General features: G+C 42.2%; 1 protein-coding gene across 6 annotated transcripts in view; it reads left to right on the top strand.

Annotated features, from left to right (window-relative positions):
* Mprip (myosin phosphatase Rho interacting protein) overlaps positions 1-18940 on the top strand; it is a 130983-nt gene that overhangs the window by 20210 nt on the left and 91833 nt on the right. For all 6 annotated transcript variants that reach the window (XM_063242283.1, XM_063242282.1, XM_063242280.1 and 3 more), the window contains exons 2-3: positions 13715-13792; positions 16351-16416. In XM_063242283.1, coding sequence (XP_063098353.1) covers positions 13715-13792; positions 16351-16416 — 144 coding nt within the window. The remainder of the gene's footprint in view (positions 1-13714; positions 13793-16350; positions 16417-18940) is intronic.

Raw genomic sequence — 18940 nt, 5'->3', positions numbered from 1 at the left:
GTATGAGTGATACATACACTTTGTATTTTTCAACATTTTGTGTTGTTACTTTTATTTTAGCCATCTTGATAGGCAGATAGTACTATCTCAGGTGTTTTTAATTTGCATTTCTCTAATGGCAAATGATAAATGTCTTTTTGTGAGTTTATTTGCTATCCGTAAATCTTCTGTGAAATGTCTTTTTTTTTTTAACAGTGCTGGGAATTGAATTCAGAGTCTTCCTCTGAGCTACTTACCCCAGCCCTTTTTATTTTACTGCAGAGTTTCACTGAATTGCTTCATTACCCAGGATGGGCTCAGCCTTTTAATTCTCCTGCCTCAGCCTCCCATAGAGCTGCGATTATAGGCTGACTGGATGCTGACACCACCGCATCCAGTTTAAATGTTTGTTTTTACTGTTGGATTTTAAGAGGCTTTTATATATTCTAGATACTAGTTCTTTGTCACATAGGTAGTTTGTAAATATTTTATCATACTGTCTAGCTTCTTTTTTCCCCCATTCTTCTTACAAGGTCGTTTGTAGAGCAAACATTTTCTTTTTAATGAAGTTCACCTTACCAATTAAGTTTGTGTTCTATTTTGAGTTGAATTTTATATAAAGTTAATTTTTGTATTCTCTTAAGGGTGTTTCAGTTTTGCCTATGGATGAACAACTGCCCTGGCACCATTTGTAGAAAGGCTATTCCTTTTTCATTGAATTGCTTTTGCACCTTTATCAGAAATTAAGGTGAACATTCTTGTGTGGATTTATTGCAGGGTTCTCGATCTGTCCCACTGATCTGTATGTCAGATATACTAATACCATAGTCTTGATTGCTATGCATAAGTAAGTTTTGTAGTTAGGTAGATAGATCATTCATTCATTCATCTGATGCTGGGGCTCAAACCCAGGACCTTGTGCATGCTAGGTAGGCGCTCTATTACTGAGCTACAGCCTCGGCCCTCTTCAGTCCTCTTTTTTAATTAAGAAAAAACTAGTTTGTTTATTTTTGAAAAAAATCTTCCTGGGATTCTGATGAGAACTGCATTAAACTTATTCCAGTACAAGAAAACAGTATATCTGTTTTTTTAGGTTGTCTTTGATTTTTTTCTTCTGAATTGTATAGGGTTCAATCTATATGTATTTTATTAATTTTGTACCTAAATATTCACCTTAGAGGGGGTCAAATATAACTGGTATTATATCTTGATTTAAATGTTCATGTACTATTAATATACAGTTATATCAACAAGAGTGTAAATCGGGACGGGGGATTAGAAGAGAGGGTGAAGAAATGAGATTAAAAAAGAAGCAAGCTGTATTATGTACATGTAGCCACTCCACAAAATGTTTGTAAACTACATGTACTGCAAACGTGTACTAATAAAGTTTTTTTTTTTAGGTTTAAAAATATGCAGTTGATTTTAATACACATGCATACTGTAATCTTGAACTATTTAGTTTTAGGAATTTTTGTGTAGAATTTATGAATTCATAGACAGTTTGTGTCATACGTGTTTTGTTCCTTCCTTAGCAATCTGTGTATCTGTTTATTTTCTTATTATACCAGATAGAAATTTTTTTTTTTTATCTTTTTCGTTTTTATCGGTACCAGGGATAGAACTCACGACTGCCTGCTTGCAAGGCAGGCACCTATGCCGCTGAGCTAAATCCCCAGCCCCAGCCAGATAGAGATTTTGACAGTGTTGAATAAAAGTTGAGAATGGACATCATTTCTGAGATCTTTTTTTTTCCTTTCCTGGTACTGAGGACTGTTACAGGGTCTTCAACAGTAAGCTATATCCTCATCCCTTTTGTTTTTTATTCTTTTTAATTTTGAGACAGTCTCACTAAGTCTCAGGTTGAGCTTCAGTTTGTGATCATCCTGCCTTAGCCTCCCAGAGTGCTAAAATTATAGGTCTATACCACCATACCCAACTCATTGCTTCTTTTTTTTAGAGGTTTAACTGAAGTTTTTTATACATGTTCTATATCAAGATGAGGAGGTTCACCTCTGTGTTTCTAAAAAGTTTATAAAATCGAACGATTGTTGGATTTTTTCATATTTTTCTGCATCAATTGATAAGAGAGTTTTTTCCTGTAGCCTGTTAATATGATGAACTACACTGATTAATTTTTGGACATTAAACCATTATCCTTGGAATAAACACTAGTTATACTTTATAATTCTGTAAATATATTGTTGAATTCTATTTGCTAATATTTTGTTGTTTTTTGCTTCTCTATTCATGAAAGAAGATACTTAGTATCTTATTTGTTCCTTTTGGCAGCAGGTAATATTAGCTTCGTAAAATGAATTGGAAAGTTTTTTGTTTTCTCAAAAAGACTATTTGAAATTAACGTTAATTTCCTTCAACATTTGGTAGAATTTTCCATTAAAACCATCTGGGCCTGGAGATTTCTTTTTTGGTAGTTTTAAAGTTACATATTTTTTTTAAAAAGTTAAATATTTAATTTCCTTATCAGTCACAGCATCACTCAGATTGCCTGTGTGTATGTGTGTGTGTGTGGGGGGGGGTTACGCAAAATGAGTCTTATCTAAGTTTTCAAATTAATGTGTGTAGAGTTATTTATAGTATTACTTGTTATCCTTATGATGTCTGCAAGATCTATAGTGGTAGATCCTATTTAATTTTTTTTTTTTTTTTTTTTGTATTTTTACCGGTACCAGGGATCGAACTCACCACCACACGCTTACAAAACAGACGCTTAAACCACTGAGCTAAACCCCCAGCCACTATCCTATTTAATTTCTTTTTTTTTTTGTCTTTTTCGTTTTTTATCGGTACCAGGGATCGAACTCACGACTGCCTGCTTGCAAGCAGACGCTTATGCCGCTGAGCTAAATCCCCAGCCCCCTATCCTATTTAATTTCTGACACTGTTAATTTTCACCTTCTCTCTTTGTTGATCTTGCAAGAAGTTTGTCAGTTTTACTGGTGTTTTCAAAGAACCAGCTCCTTATTTTTTTGATTGTATTTTGTTTCGGTTTTATTGATTTGTGCTCTTCTTCACTGTTGTCTTTTTTCTTGCTTTGTCTTGTTTTTTGTAGGTTCTTAAAATGGAACCTGTATGGAGACTTGTTTTCTAATGTGACCATTTAAATTCTATAAAGTTCCCTTTCAGCATTGCTCTAGCTATGTCCCATGAGTTTTGATGCATTATATTTTTTTGCTTTTTCAGTGTTTTAGAAAATATTTCCCTTGAGGTTTTCTCTTTAACTTGCAGATTATTCAATTTACGAATGCTTGGAGATTTTCCTGCTGTCTTTCTTATACTGATGTCTAGTTTGGTTTATTTGTGATCAGAGAACTTCAGCTATTTTATTCTATTGAGTTCTTGTTAAATGACCCAGAATATGGCCCGCTTTGGTGCGTATCCTGTGGTCATTCAAAAACAATGTATGTTCTGCTCTTACTTGGCGAATTGTTTTATTGATGTCAGTTAGATTGTTGGTTGATGGTTTTCTTAGTCCCTTTGTGGTTCTGTATTCAAAGACCCAAGACAGAGTAACTTATAATGAAGAGAAATTTACATTCTCATTTTTCTGGAGATTGGGAAGTCTAAGGTGCTGGCATCTGGCAAGAGTCCATTTGCAAAATTATCACATGGTGACAGGGCAAAAAGACTAATGGGTCTACAGTTGCCCTAGTGCAATGCCCTTATATAATCCCATCCTCGAGGGAGGCCTTCATAACCTAATTACCTTGTAAATGTCTCGTAATACTCTTAGTACTATTCCAATAGAATTAAATTTTTAATGTGAGTTTGGAGGGACAAACATTCAAACTATAATAATGGTGTCAGTGATTTTCTTTTATATTCTTGCTGATTTGTTTGTGTTTTTATTCATCAGTTGCAGAAGCCTTGTTTGAAGCCCGGTGTGGGCCTGTTAGCTCAGCCAGTGCTCGATCATGATGCTGAGGCAGGAGAATCCCTTTGAGTTCAAGACTAGCCTAGGCTGCATAGTGAGTTCAAGGCCAGTCTGAACTACATAGCAAGACTCTGTCCAAAAGGAAAAAAAGATGCCATTTTCTCTGAAAGATTGTTTGAGGGATGTTGGTGTTTAAAACTGTAATAGTTGACTTGTTTATTTCATGTTAGTTGTAGCTCTGTTTGGTGCACACACATTTAGGCTTCTTATGTCTTGGTGTATTTGCCCTTTTATCATTATATAAGATTTCTCTTGGTGCTAAAATATTTATCTATTGTTAATATAACAACTCTGTTATATTAACTCTCTGATTAATATTTACAAGATGTATCTTTTCCACCTTTTTACTTTCAACCTGCCTGTAATCATTATACTTGCTGTGAATTACTTACAGACAAAGTAGCATGATGATTTTAAAATACAGTCTGCCAATCCTCTGTGATTTAATTGGTGTATTTAGATCATTCACATTTAATACAATTATTAATATACCAGGCCATAACTTTTTTGTTTTGTTCTCTATTGTCTGTGGTTTTTATTTTTATTTTTCCTGCTTTCTGTGGGTTACATGAGCTTTTTTTAGAATTTTAATTTTTGTAGAATTTTTTTTTCAGTGTTTCTCAATAACAGATTTTTGTGAGCATAGTGATACTAGCATGCTCTTTTGGAGGCTGAGGCAGGACGATCATAATTTTTAGGTCAGCCCAGCCTACAGAAGTTAGTTCAAGGCCATCCTGCACTACATAGTGAGACTCTCTTAAAAGAAAAATAGCAACAACAACCAAGAAAAAGCAAAAATTTTATATTTTTTTATTTTTTAGTAGTTACTAAAGACCAGTGGTGGCAAATTTATGATATACATGCCACACCTGTTTGTTATCATTGAAAGCTCTAAAAGGTTCACCATCACTGCTGTAGACATTCTAATATATAACTTATTATAAGCTATTTGGTAGATTCATCTGATCAACAAAAAGAGTACCTACCTTTGTGTCCTTATTTCTTTCCCTGTATAATTGTCTTAAGTTTTTCCATTACATTTAAAACCACAATTGTAATTTTTTGTTTTAGAGTCACCAAACATAATTTTAAAAACTCAAAAGAAGGAAAGCCTAATTATCTACTCAGGTGTTTTGTTTGTTTGTTCTGTTCTGTTTTGTTGAGGCAGGATCTCATGATGTAGTTCAGGCCGGCCTTAAACTTGCTGTGGTGCTCCCGCCTCAGCCTCCCAAGTGCTGGTGTTGCAGGGGTGCGCAGCCACTCTCAGCTCTTACCCATATTTGATGGCTGTGTTCTTGCTTCCTTTTGGATATTCCAGTGTTTCATCTGTTAAGATTTCTCTGGTTCAAAGATCTTCCTTTGATCGTTTTTTAGAGGTAAATCTGCTAACACGTTTCTTTAGTTTTTTTCATCTGGGAGTGTCTTGATTTCTCTTTCATTCCTAGAGGTTGGTGTCACTGGACGTAGGACTTGGGGTTGACTGTTGTTTCCTTTCCACACTGGGGAAGTACTATGCTTCTTCCTTCTGCTTTTCACAGCTGGGAAGAAGTCTCACCATTCTTTTTTGGCTTCGCCTATGCATAGGGTACAGTTTTTTCTCTAGCTGCTTTCAAGTTATTTCATTTTGTTTTGTTGGGATTTTTTATTTGTCTTTTTCCCCTTATGATGTGTGGCTTTATTCTTCGGAGTTCAGTAAGCTTCTTGAAGTTTTAACTTGCCACCTTTGCTCAGTTTCAGGGGATTTTCAGCCATTTTTTTCTCAGAGTACTTTTTCTGCCTTCCTTTACTTGTTCTAGGAATCTGATAATGTGGTTGTTAGATTTTTATCATAGTTGAACAGGTCCCTGAGGATTGATTATTTATTTTTACAGTCTATTTTCTCTGTGATGTCACTGATTCTTTGGTCCTGATCTGCTTTTTGGCCTATCCATTGAATTTATTTCTGTTGTGGCTGTTTTGTTGTTGTTAGTGGTTTTTTTTTTTTTTTTGAGACAGAATCTCATATGTAGTTCAGACTAGCCTTGAACTCACTGTATAGCCTAGGCTAGCCTCAAACTCATAGAGATCCTTCGATCTCAGCCTTCTGACTGCTGGGATTACAGATGTATGCCACCACAGGCAGCTTCTGTTGTGTTTTTAGTTTGGTCTTTCTTTCTTTCTTTTTTTTAAATTTTATTTTGACAGTAGTAAAAATGCAACAACACAAGACAGAACAAAGCCATTCAAGACAATGCAGTGAAATTGGTACAGGATTTCACAGTAGGATACTGGAATAGTAGTAATAGGTGCTATGGTATATCTTGTTAACTTCACAGTAGTTGTCTAGTCAATTAGGTATAGTAAAGTCAAACCAAAAATAGAACATTATAAAACCAATTGAGAGTACTAAATAGAGCAAAAGAAACATTACAAAACAAAACAGTGAAAACAACGTTTGCCTTCAAACAGAAGATAGAAGGAAATCCCCCGTATTTGCTATACTACATATGGTCATCCTCCCAAGAGATGCTGAGCCATCTATCCCCAGTAGCTATGGGGGGAGTGGGCAGGGGAAGGGTGCTTGATTTTCAGCCCGCTTGGCAGTAAGCTCACAGGTAATGGTTCTCTTCCTGGCCCACGCCACGGGTGCTTACCAAGAGAGCGGGTGAATAAGCTCCCTGAGTCCCACCGTGGCCAGATCTCGGGAGCTCTGGTTCTCCTCCTGGCCCATGCCATGGGCGCTTACCAAGAAGGCGGGTGAATAAGCTGCCTGAGTCCCACCATGGCTGGATCTTGGGAGCTCTGGTTCTCCTGGCCCACGTCACAGGCACTTACCAGGAGAGAAGGTGAATAAGCTGCCTGAGTCTCACCATGGCCAGATCTCGGGAGCTCTGATTCTCCTAGTTTGGTCTTTATTTCAAGCATACTTACAATTTTTTTGAAGCATTGTATTATTCCTGCTTTAAAATCTTTAATTATCAGATAATTGTAATGCTTCTTTCACTTTGGTGTTGGCCTCTACTGACCATCTTTACTTATTAAATTTTTTATCATCCTGGTTCTTGGTGTGATGATGATTTTTTTAAATTTTTATTTTTTAAAGGGGGTAAAATTAAGCACAACAAAACAGGATATAAGAAAGCAATGTAAGAGATATAAATTTCAAAGCTAGACAACCTGAGATCTTTACTATTTATCATATTGTCTCTTGTTTTCTTCCAGATAGTTGACCATGTCTTCTCAGAGAATTCATACAAAACAACTAATGTAAAATTGATCTGAACATAATGAGGAAGGTATTTTAGGTCTTCAAAACCAGACAATAGGGAAATCACTAATGGCTGTTGTAAAGTCTCTCGTTCTCTTCAAAATAGCTATCCGTACTTTCATGTATATTGAAGTTCAACAAAATAAAATAGGCTAAAGTAATACCATTAATTAGAACAAAGCAAAACAGGAATAAAAGTATTTGCCTTCAAAGTGGGGGGGGGATGTGATGTTTGATTCTCAGTCCTGCACCACCCTTACAGCCGCTGCAGCGGCGGGGTGGGGGGTAGGTTGGGGGGGTGGTATTGCTTGGTTTCCAGCCCTCCAGGTCCCAGCATGGCGCAGGTCCCAGTAAACACTAGAGGCTCCCGTCCTGGGCTGCCACAGCCTGCCACACTCATAGCCACACACCAGAGGGAGGAGGGGTTTTTTGGCTATCCAGCATTTCAGATTCCAGCATGGCACAGGTCCCAGAAAACACCAGTGGCTCCTATCCTGGGCTGCTGCAGCCTGCCAGGCTCACAGCCGCTCACCAGAGGGGCAAGAGGTTGTTTCATGATGATGATTTTTGATGGAAATCTGGATGTTTTTTATTCTGTAGGATAACTTTTAATTGGTTATTCTGACACCGCTCCAGAGGCCAGAGGGGCCCTCTTTGGCTCCCCTTAACTCCCGAGGCCAGGCGGGGTTACCCATGTCTGCTATGCAGTGGCAGGAATCTTGACTCCCCACTTGAACTCCTTGATACCACTCTGGCCTGAAGAGGGAAGGACACTTATACTGCTAGGTGGGGATGGACGTACAGGCTCTTTGCTTGGTGAGGAAGCATCAGTGTGGGCTGGTATTGGGGTGCCTGATAGAGCCAGACAATGATGCATGTCTGGCATTTGATTGCTTACGGCAATTGGATGAAGGAAGGTGGTGATTGTGTTAGTATTTCTTTATCCTCTCCCCTTCGGTGTCCCCCCCTCTGTCCTCTTTTCTCCTCCTCTTCTGTCTTTTCCTTTCTTTGTAATTCAGACGGGCCTTAAACTTGCAGTCCTCCTGTCTGATCTCTAGTGTTTTCCATCTTGCCTGGCTGCCCTGTGTGGTCCTTAAGCTACAGAGCATGTTTATTAGAATTTGTTAATTGCCATTGGTGTTTCCAGGTGCTCACCTTCTGCAGTACCCATTTTGAGATGACTAGAAAAAAAAAAGAAAGCCCTTCCTCAGGTGCTGAGGTCTCTGACCTTCTTTCTTCTGGCCCCGCTTTGGGAGTCTTCTCGTGTTTGTTTCATTCATGATGAGAGTCTGGGGTGTTTGTTGTAATTAGCCAGAGGGGTAGAGAGAGTTGTCTCCTCATCTTCCAGGAGGTGGAAGTTTCAAGTCTCTGTTTTTTAAAAATATTTATTTTATGTGTACATGTTTGTACATAATGATTACATTTATCATGGGAATTTGGTACATATATACATGACATTTCTTAATTCTCTTTTTAAGCCTCTACCCACCCTTCCTCGCTCTGTATCTCTTAAACCCCTTCAGTCTCAAGGTACCCCCATTCTCATCCAAATGATTCAGATTTATCCTTCTTTATGGCAAAGTAGTACTCTATTATGTATAAATATCATGTTTTTTATATCCATTCATCTGTTGCTGGACATGTAGGTTGCTCCCAAGATTTAGTGACTCTGACAAGTCTTTTGTTTTTGAAAGGGCATTGGGTTGAAGAATGTTCCCAGATCCTAAGTATCCTCCTTTATCTAGTAGCCCAAAGTGCCACATCTGGTTTCTCTGCAGGTCACAAGGGAAGGGAAGTTGCTCTGGAAGGGAAGTCACTCTGTGGTTATGGTGGCTTTTCTGTGGGGCTGGAACACTGTGCCTCCTGTGGAAGGCCTGTGTGAGAAAGTCTGCCTGAAATAACTCAGGTCTATCCTACCTGTAGGTCCTTGTAGTCTAGTGTGGTCCCATTGTGAATACAGGCACCTGCCTCTTGCCTCTGTCAAACACTCAGCCAAAAAACTGCACAATTGAGTAGGCTGCTGTGTATCCAGAGCAGTCCTTACTGCTGGCCAGCTTTCTTTGGGCTGTCTTTTGCACTGTTTGGGTTCTCTGGGCTGATGTGGTGGTTCTTCTGTGGCAGTGGATGGACATAGCATTTTAGATAACAACCACAACAGTTCTTTCTAACAGGCTTTTCCATGCCTGGAGACAAAGACAGGGTAGCCACGTCAGGTCTGCAGGTTCTCTTGAGGAAGGAAACTCAGAGCCAGGCCTGACTGCTCTCTACAGCGACTGCCTCTCTCCTCCCCTCCCCTCTGTAAACCTGCATTGGGATGGAGGCTGCAGTGGGGCACCCCTGACTTTCTTTAGTGAATGTTTTGTAGCAGAGTAGGGGATGGAGGGGTTATGGTAATGTAATTTCATAATGAAATGATAGACGTGTCACTGCTGACATACATCATTGTTAAATGGTGAAGTTAGTGATGCACCTCATGCTGGCATAGGACAGCCTCTCAAGGAAGGGACTTGGGCTTTGCTGGATGAGTGGCATTGCCAAGTAGAGGGGTGGGGTAGAGAACTGGGGAGCAGCAGGCCTCTTGCCAGGGTTATGGGGGAGAGAAGGAGCCACTGAAATGTGCCAGTAAGTGGGTCCTGGTGCTGGGTACGTTGAGTTGTGGGCTGGGAACAGTCTGGCTGTTCTCAGTGGGAGATGCTAAAGGATTAAAGATGACTCCTAGTTACGGCTTCACCAGAGAGTGCTCTGTTTTCCACCCTGCCTGTGTGTGTGTGGGGGGGCTTACCTCTTGCATGCTGACTGCCCCTTCCCCTGTCTCTCTGTGGCCCTGAAGCCGAATAGCAGGGCTCGGGGTTCCTTCTGTCTAGCTGCAGGCACAGGTCAGAGCTGTATGACTGCTTCTGGGACAGTGATGGTGAACTTTTAAAGATAGCAAACAGCCTGCTGTGGCACACATGCCATAGGTTTACCACCACCGCTTTAGGAGGTCCTCCAAGCGCCCCCGTCACACCCTGAGGGGCCTGCTCAGCAGCTCCTGGGTCTCCTGATCCCCTTGGCCTGTCTGGCCCTTTCACTCCTGCCTGCTGGTCAGTGGGTCCATCATTGACTTTGTAATCTTTGTAACCACTGTTTTGGAATGGAGGTTTGCTAACCTGATTGGAACAAAGTCGCTTGGGTTAGGGAGAAGGACTCGGTTCAGATCGTTGCTTGTGGACAGAGAGCCATGAATTTTTTTCTTTATCTTCATCACTGCCTGACATGACTTTGGTAAATGAATTTTTAAAAGAGCCTTACGGAGACAAAAGGCATACCGTCTAACTGGCACATTTAAAGTCCACAATACAGTGGTTTTTAAAAATATATATATTCCCAAAGTGGTATAGCCAATAAAGCAGTTGTTTTTAGAACATTTTATAATCCCAGAAGATACCCTGCATCTTTAACTATTGATTCCAGGGCCCTTGAACCAAGGCAACCGCCATGCTTCTTTTGTTTCTCTCAAGTTGTCTTAGTCAGTGCTTTTGATGAGTGGACTCCTTCCTAGCCAGCTCTTCTTTCCAGAGACCTTATTTCTTGTTCTGCCCTCCATTCACCTGGGCTGTCATTCATATCCCTTTATTGTGATGTATATCAGGATACGTGATTAGTGGTGCTGACAGGGTACCTAGTATGTAGCACTCAGGACTTTGCCATGCACCAACTAGGTCTGAACAGGAATTAATTGAGTGAATAATGATTCCAGAGAGGACATGGCTGGGTTGAGAATGTGACCTAGATAATGAAGGAATGTGGAAAATGAGGCTTGTTTTTTTTTTTTTGGAGACAAAATCTTGCAGTGTAGTCCTGGCTGGGCTTGAACTCACAGCAATCTTCCTGAGTACTGAGATTACAGGTGGACACCACCATGCCCAGCTACTGAGGGAACTTGTGCTAGTCTCTCAGTTTCTTACTGTCCCATTTGGGAAAGACCAGGTCTGTGTAAGCTGATGATGATGTGATGTCACCCCAAAGCTATACAGCAGAGGCCCAGAAAGTGATGCATTGTCAAACCAGGTGGAGATGGAGAGATGCTTTCTGATCTGTCCTGCAGACCTTGCAGGTGGGCACTTGTGGGCGGGTTGAGGAGCCACATAGGATCAGTGGGTCTGGATACACACAAGGAGTTATATGGCTGGCTGCAACTTTTCCAGGCCATAGGTGGACTTCTGTGGGGTCACTTAGGCTGTTTACCTGCGGTGACACAAGGAGAGAGTGAATAGGCTTACCCTCCTGGGGATTAGCTGGGCACTGCTGGCATTCTAAGAAAAAAAACAAATCTCTACTTCTCTTCGCTCCTACCTTCCCAGATGGGGCTTCATTCCATGAACCACTTAGTGCACCAGGCCCTGACTGCCTAATCCCCAGCTCTCTGCCTATATCTACTCCTGTATTTCATCAAAGCAAGACTGACTTTTCCTGCAGCCCACCCCCTACCTTGATGGGAGTAGGAGATTCTTTGGATGGCAAAAAGTATAGAATACTTAGCATTTGTTACCATTTCATAGGTGAAACATTATGCATAGACTCAGTTATCCAGTCTGCTAACAGGAAAAGTTCACGCTCCCAGGGCCTCAAGGACCCTACAGAAAGAAGACAAGAAAAGATAGTCCTTGGTCCAGCCTGGAGGCTGTGTAACTTCCAGCAAGAAACTTAGCAGGCTTTGAGTCACAGATCATAGCTGAGTGAGGTGTTGTGATGGGACTTCCCGGTTTGGAGGGTTAAATAGCTTATTAAGAAGATCCCTAAGGCTTAACCAGAGAATTCTGGGTAACATCAGTCAAGCTCTCCAGTTTTCTTTTGTGTTACTGCCCTCCAAAGGGTGGTAGATACACTGACCTGGTTGTACCTTTCCTGTCCCCTTTTTGCCAGCTTGTGTGGCTGGAAAGGGCGTTGGAAGTCATAGTGTGTGTCCTGTTTCTCTAACTCAGTTGAGCTCTCACTGCCAGGACCTTAGGAAGCAGGGACTCTGGACAGTAAAAGTATAAAAGTGGTCAACATTTATTGAGACTTTCTAGGGCCGACACTGTGCTCAGTGGTGTTTTTTCCTTAAACAGTTATTACTGAGATATAACTTGCATATCATACATTTCATCCCTTTAAAATGTATAGTTCAGCGGTTTTTGGAATATTCACAATTTTGTATACCATCTCCATTGACCTACTCCAGAACATTTTTTATCACCCCCGAAAGAAATCCAGCAGATACTTTTTACTCCTGCTCCTGGGAACCACCAGCATGCTTTCTGATCTATGGGTTTGCCTCTTCTAGATTTTTTTTTTTTTTTTTTTTTTTTTTTTTGGTCTTTTTGAGACAGAGTCTCACTATGCAGTTCAGGCTGGTCTTGGACTCAATTTGTAGCCCAGGCTGGCCTGAACTCACAGTGATCCTTCTGCCTCACCCTCTCAAGTGCTGGGATTACAGGCATTAGCCACCTTGCCTGGCCCCTTCTAGATCTTTTATGCAAGTGGAATTCTATAGAATGAGAGCCTTTTCATCTGTCTTCTTCAATTAGCTAATGCTTTCAGGGCTCATGCATGTTATAGAATGTATTAGTACCTCATTCTTTTTTATGGTTAATGCTTTGTTGAATGGATAGACTATATCTTGTTTGTCCATTTATCTGTTGAAGGCCATTTAGGTTGCTGTCATCTTTTAGTGGTTGTGAACAGTGCTGTTAAGAACATTTGGGGCTGAGGAGGTAGTCAGCAGTACAGCACCTGCCTGGCAAGTGTGAGGCCCTGGGTTCAATTCCTGGTGCCAAAAAAAAAAAAAAAATATTTGGGTACAAGTTTTTAGTTGAGCACCTGTTTTTGGTTTTCTTAAATTAATACACCTGGAATTGTGAGGGCTAAGGGTAATTCTACATTTACAGAAGTGCTTGGCTGTTTTCCAAAGTAACTGCATCATTTTATCTTCTTGTGCAGGGTTTCATTTGCATTTCATTTTATTAGTCCTCATATACCTTTTATGAGATATAGATGGAACTGTCAACACCCACACCTTTCAAATGAAAGAGTTGAAACTCAGAGGATTTCAGCCAAGGAGCTGCACAGCTGGTATTTCGGCAGCCGTGAGCTTTGATCAGTGATATGCTTCTTCCAGCCCCTGACTGCATTATTAGGATGAGGGCTTTGGGTCGTGTGTTTCACATTATGTTCCTGGTGCCCAGCACATGCAAGCACTCACATATTCATTGACTAAAATGTCTTTCTCCTGATCTTGGTGTGTTAATCAGGAATGAGGGAAGTAACCTATGCCTTTAGGGATCTAGTCAAGGGAGTACAGACTCTTGCAGGGGTTTATGTTCCTTTCCACACCAGGTGCAGTAGACCCAAAACCCCCCGCCCCATTCCCCAGGATTGGACTCACAAGTATCTGTCTTGTAGACTGTAGCTGGGAAGTAGGAGGCAGGTGACTTTTTGCTTGTTGGCTTGACTTGTTCTCTCTCACACTAGTCCAAGGCCACTAATGACCTCTTCTCTCTTTTCTCCTCTAGGCCAAACCTATTTATGGTGGCTGGCTGCTCCTGGCTCCAGATGGGACTGACTTTGACAACCCAGTGCACCGGTCCAGGGTAAGGACACTGGAGTGAATCCCTGGGGCAAGAGGAACCAGACAGTGAAGGGGCCCATCTGAGAGCACAATGGCAGAGTGGGTGAGGGAGATAAGAGTTGAACAATGAACTCAGATGGCAGGATCAGCAGGGGACCCTGTCCCCATTTGTCAAACTTAATAGGTCTCACCAAAAAAAGTCTTAGTTATACATAGTTGTGCAGTCTTCCCCTTAAAATGAGATGCTCTTGTGTGGTGCTACCTGTTTTGTAGGTTAGCTTGACTCTGAAAACAATTGAATGGAAAAGGCAAAAGAAAAGTGGAGTCCACATTTGTGTTATGCTCATTTTGGCTTTTAGTTTCTTCAGTGCCAAGACCCTGCTTCTCTCCCAAGCCAGGAGCTCACACTTCAGTGCTAATAAACAGATGAGGGCTTGGAGGCCTGGGCTGAGCTCCTGCTAAACATTTCATTGCCACTCTTGCCTGGGTACCCTTTTCAGGGCAGGTCCCTACTGGAGCGATGAGATGGTAAATTAGTATTGTTCTGGCCAGTGGCTTGTACCCATTTGGATTTGGCTCCAGGTTAAAAAACTGTCCTTCCAGTGGGCATGGTGGCACACTCCTATAATCTTAGCACTCAGGAGGCTGAGGCCGGAGAATCGTTACAAGTTCGAGACCAGCCTGGGCTACAAAGGGAGCCCAAGGCCAGCCTGAACTGCATAGCAGAACCCTGTTTCAAAAAGACCAAAAAAAAAAACCCCAAAAAACAAACCTGTCCTTCCTTTTCCACTCATTCACTAAGAAGTTTGAGTTGCTCCAGCTCTGCTCCCTTCCCATCTTCTTCCTCCAGGTATCTGCTACTCAATCCCATCTGGGGTACTCGGGCCTAAGTATTCTGGCCTGACAGACTTTGCCTTATATTTCTGGTCTTTAGGCTTCCTTGTGGAGTGGGCTTTGATTTCAAAAACAGCATATAGGAGCCTTGGAAATGTTTCCGGAATACATGTCCAGGCAACTTGCCCATAACATCCAAGCCTGGAAGCAGTCTATGCAGGTCTTCTTTGTAAGCAAGGCCCTTTGAAGCCCCTGTTCTTGCCACTGCCCAGGTGGGAGAGCTCCGGACAACAGGTTCAGTCAAATTACACTTCCCAGAGATGTGGTCACCTTGCTGTTTTCCATTAAGGTTGTATAGAATTGCTGATTCTAGCTTCTGATAAGGAAAATCAGTATTATAAATGATAAAAGTCTGATGCCCAAGCAAAAAGACATGGTTAGTTTTGTTGCTTTTATTGTCAGTGAAGATTTGTATGATGTTGAGCTTTTTGAAATGTTGAACATAGATTCTGGATCCTACCGATGATCTTGGAGTTCAGGAGCTGTGCCTATTAATCATGACTTAGACTGACAGTCTCTAGCAGATAAGGCTTTTCTTCATACAGAAAGGAAGACACCTATTCTCATAGTCCTTTTCATTCCAGCTCTCAGTGGCATTTAATAGCTGGTGGTCCCCCAGCAGCCTTGTCTTTAGGTAGAGAGGGAAGTGTCTTTACAGTTGGTCGCACCCTGGATTGAGCTTGTTTCTGCTGGAACCTGTCCACTTTCCTTTTTTTTTTTTTAAATTTGTCTTTTTGAGACAGAGTCTTGCTATGCGGTTCAGGCTGGCCTTGAGTTCAGTTTATAGCCTAGGCTGGTCTTACGCCTCAGCCTCCCAAGTGCTGGGATTATAGGCATGTACCACCACACCTGGCTGCCTTTTGATTTTTTTTTACCTCATTTCTCCCAAATTCTAGAGCTTGGGTGCCCCCTTCTTGTCTCCCAATGGATCGTCAGAGCAACCCCTTTTATAGCAGTTTTCTTGGATCTTTTTTTAAAAATGGTGACTCAGTGCCTTGGTATCCTCAAGTTCTTCCAGATTATGTTAGATCTTTCATCTAATAAATGTCGATGTGCATCATGTGATAGCTCTGTGCCAGCTTCCATAAGGAATGCAGAAAAGTGACTACATGTTGTTTCTACTTCGTTCTTCCTAGGAGTTTCCAAATTTTAAAAAGAGGTTTCTTGTTAAACCCCAGCAACTTGGAGGTCAGGGGTGTAGCTCAGAGTTGTAAGTGCCTGCCTGGCAAACACAAGGTTCTGAGTTGGATTCCTGGCAGGCACACACACACAACCCCAGTGAAGCCAGGTGTGGTGGCTCATGCCTGTAATCCCAGCACTCGGGAAGCTGAGGCAGGAAGATCATTGCAAGTTCAAAACCAGCCTGGGCTACAAAGTGAGCTCAAGACCATCCTGAACCTCATAGTGAGACTCTGTCTCAAAAAGACAAAAAACCAATACAAAAAACCCAGTAAGCCATGTGGAACGACAAGTTACTCATGTGATTTGCACCCCTCTCCTGGCCCCAGCCTGGCCAGTGAATCCCTGGGCTTATGCTTGGGGCTGTCTTTTTCTGCTACCTGCCCCAGAAACACAAGCATTGAAGCCAGTGTTCCTTACATACAGGTTTGTCAGATATGGGGGCCTAGCCAGCCAGGACTAGGGCCCAGGACCCCGCCTAACCGTCGACTCTATGCTTCATTGTAGAAATGGCAGCGACGGTTTTTCATCCTTTATGAGCACGGCCTCTTGCGATATGCCCTGGATGAGATGGTGAGTATTCTTGCCTGGTCTCTGTCCCTGACCTTCACCAAGTTCCTCTGTTGTGGTGTCATAAGTAGCATGGTGTGTTGAGTGCTCAGGCTTCTGTTTGGGAGCCTAGAGTACTAAGGATTTGTAGCCGCCTTGCCGCTGCCCCCCCCCCCCACCATGGAGCTGGCTCTGAAAATCTAGACCCTGGTGAAAGCCTAGGACAGTGGTGGTGAGTCTGTGGCACATGTGTTGTTTTTCTTTTAAGGCAAAAGATGTTAATGTATGTTTTTTTAAAACTAAAATTTCAGTATTCAGGTTTAATTGCAGTGTTAGCACTGAGCAATAAATAAATGGGTTTTGAGTTGCAGTTTGGGCATTGTCTAAAAGGTTTGTTGTCACTGGCCTAGACCTTCGATTTGAGGAGGTATCATTTTCATGGTTGTGGTGAGAGTAAGTTGGTTCCGATAAAGGCTGGTAGGCATTTGGACAGAGGCATTAGGGAAAGCAAGGGCAAAGTCCTCAGTCTCAGCAGGGACTCCCACAGGCTGTGGAGCTGTAGGCATGTGTAGGGGACAGGTGGCTTCAAATGCTGTCTTTTGAGGGTTACCTTAGTTCCCACTTGTCCTATTTAATCTTAATGTGACAGTATAGAAGGAGCCAGATGACATTTACGTTGTACTAGGGCTATATACCCTTTGAAGAATAGAGCTCCTTGGACTTCCCTTGGTGATTGGTATAGTAGTCAGTAACTCTTTCTTGAAGTCCAGCAAAATCCACTATTCCCTTTGGCACAGGTGCATAAGCATAGAGAAATGGCTACTGGGCTGCTTCTGTGCTGCCACAGACATAGAGTGCATGCCGTCCCAAGCACCACTTCTCAGTAATGTAGGCCGTCAAACCAGGAGTGCCAACACTTGTGGCTCACAGTGGTTTCCCAGAAACCTAGGTTTGGGCTGGGTAGTATTTCATGTGGTGCTGGGGTAAAGAAGGCTCCATGCCAGAATGTGTAGAAAGAAAGAAGCCCCAGGAAAGATGTGTTCTGAACGGTGGGTATTGAGGGGATGCCTAAAGCTGAAAGTGTTTGAGCACGGGCCACTTTCTGCAGATGACTTTGGAGCTAGAAGACTGACGGGGCAGCAGTTAGTACTGTTGTGCTGAGAACCTGGGTGCAGCACCTCCAGGAATAAAATAGTATTACTTCGGGAGTGAAAAAGAATGGTGATAGTTGTGTTGAAGTACCTGTAAAGTGTCTCCTCTGCCTTCTAAGGCTTTTCCGTATTATATCAGGAAGGTCACATGAGGGACTTACAAGGAGGTGGTTGAGATGGAGGCCAGAGGTCAGGAAGGAAGAAGCAGTGAGGTCTTTCTCATATGGACTGAAACAGCCTGTTCCATAGCTACCTGGCAGCCTGCACTGTGGTTTGTCCTTCACATCTGTTCCTCACCCGGAGCAGTACAGAGCCTAGAAAGTCCTGCTCCCTCTGTGTTCTAAGACCTAGAGCAAGAACGTGTCCGCTGGCAGGCTCATGTGGGCTAAGCTCCAGACACTGTGGAAGCCTATGTTGGTGAGGGCCTAGAACAGTGGTCCTCAGCAGCAGCAGTGTTTCAGGGCCTGGTGGGTGTGACTGGCATAAGGGGGTAGAGGCCAAGGATGACTCCCATCACAAAAAAAAATATTGGCATACAATGTTAACAGTGCCTAGACTGGGGAACCCTGAGTGATTTAGTCAGTGGTTTTAAAATTGTTAATCTATTTTTAAAAATTAAAATGTAAGTTTGATTTGTTGATCAGCAGCATAAACTTATCTGTCAGATTTCCTGGATAAGGGAATTATAGCCTGCTGGTGGTATAGAAAGTTTCTGTTGTGGAATGGGTGGGCCTGTTCCTACTCTGATGAGTCATGGTGGGCTCCTTGTTCATCAGGCTAGTCAAGAGCTAGCAGAACTGCCTCTGTGTCTCTTGGCCAGGGAGGGTATACATAGTGTGTCCCATAGTATGTTTGGACCACTATGCCTGCAAGGTGGCATAGTGGATGTTCATCTCTAGAAGCAGCACACCGTGGCCCCTGTAGTCCTCCTTGTCCTGCTAGACCTGGCTCTAGCCCTCTCTGCTGGTCCTCCCTGCCCTGCTGATGCATTGTACTCTTAAACTGAAGCATTTTGTGGCTGATGTGTTCCTGTAACGCATAGTCACAATCTGTTTTGAATTGTTACTTGACTTTTATTCAATATTACTATTTGTTTTCATTTGTTTACATGTTATTTTACTATTTAGACTGATACCCACACCCCCTTGTTGGACCCCTGATAATTCTTGGTATTTCTCTGCATTATCTGGCATGGGAATTGGCAGATATTTGTGGAGGCAAACTCCACAGGTTTGCGGTGCATGGTGGCAGAATTTCTGCCCGCAGCGTGAAAGGGAAGGAATTAAGTATAAAGAAGAAAAAGTAAGATGAGGGTGATCCTAGTAGCATTGCCGTGACCTAAGTGATTATTCTGCAGCAGGGAGAAACCCTGCAAAGAAATGTGAAGAATGGTGAGG

The sequence above is a fragment of the Cavia porcellus genome, unplaced genomic scaffold (genome assembly GCF_034190915.1).
Source record: "Cavia porcellus strain 051 isolate PalLab524CR breed Dunkin Hartley unplaced genomic scaffold, mCavPor4.1 scaffold_32, whole genome shotgun sequence".
NCBI classification, from domain to species: domain Eukaryota; kingdom Metazoa; phylum Chordata; class Mammalia; order Rodentia; family Caviidae; genus Cavia; species Cavia porcellus.
The sequence above is the reverse complement of the archived record's forward strand: the minus strand, read 5'-3'. Positions and strand labels throughout refer to the sequence as shown.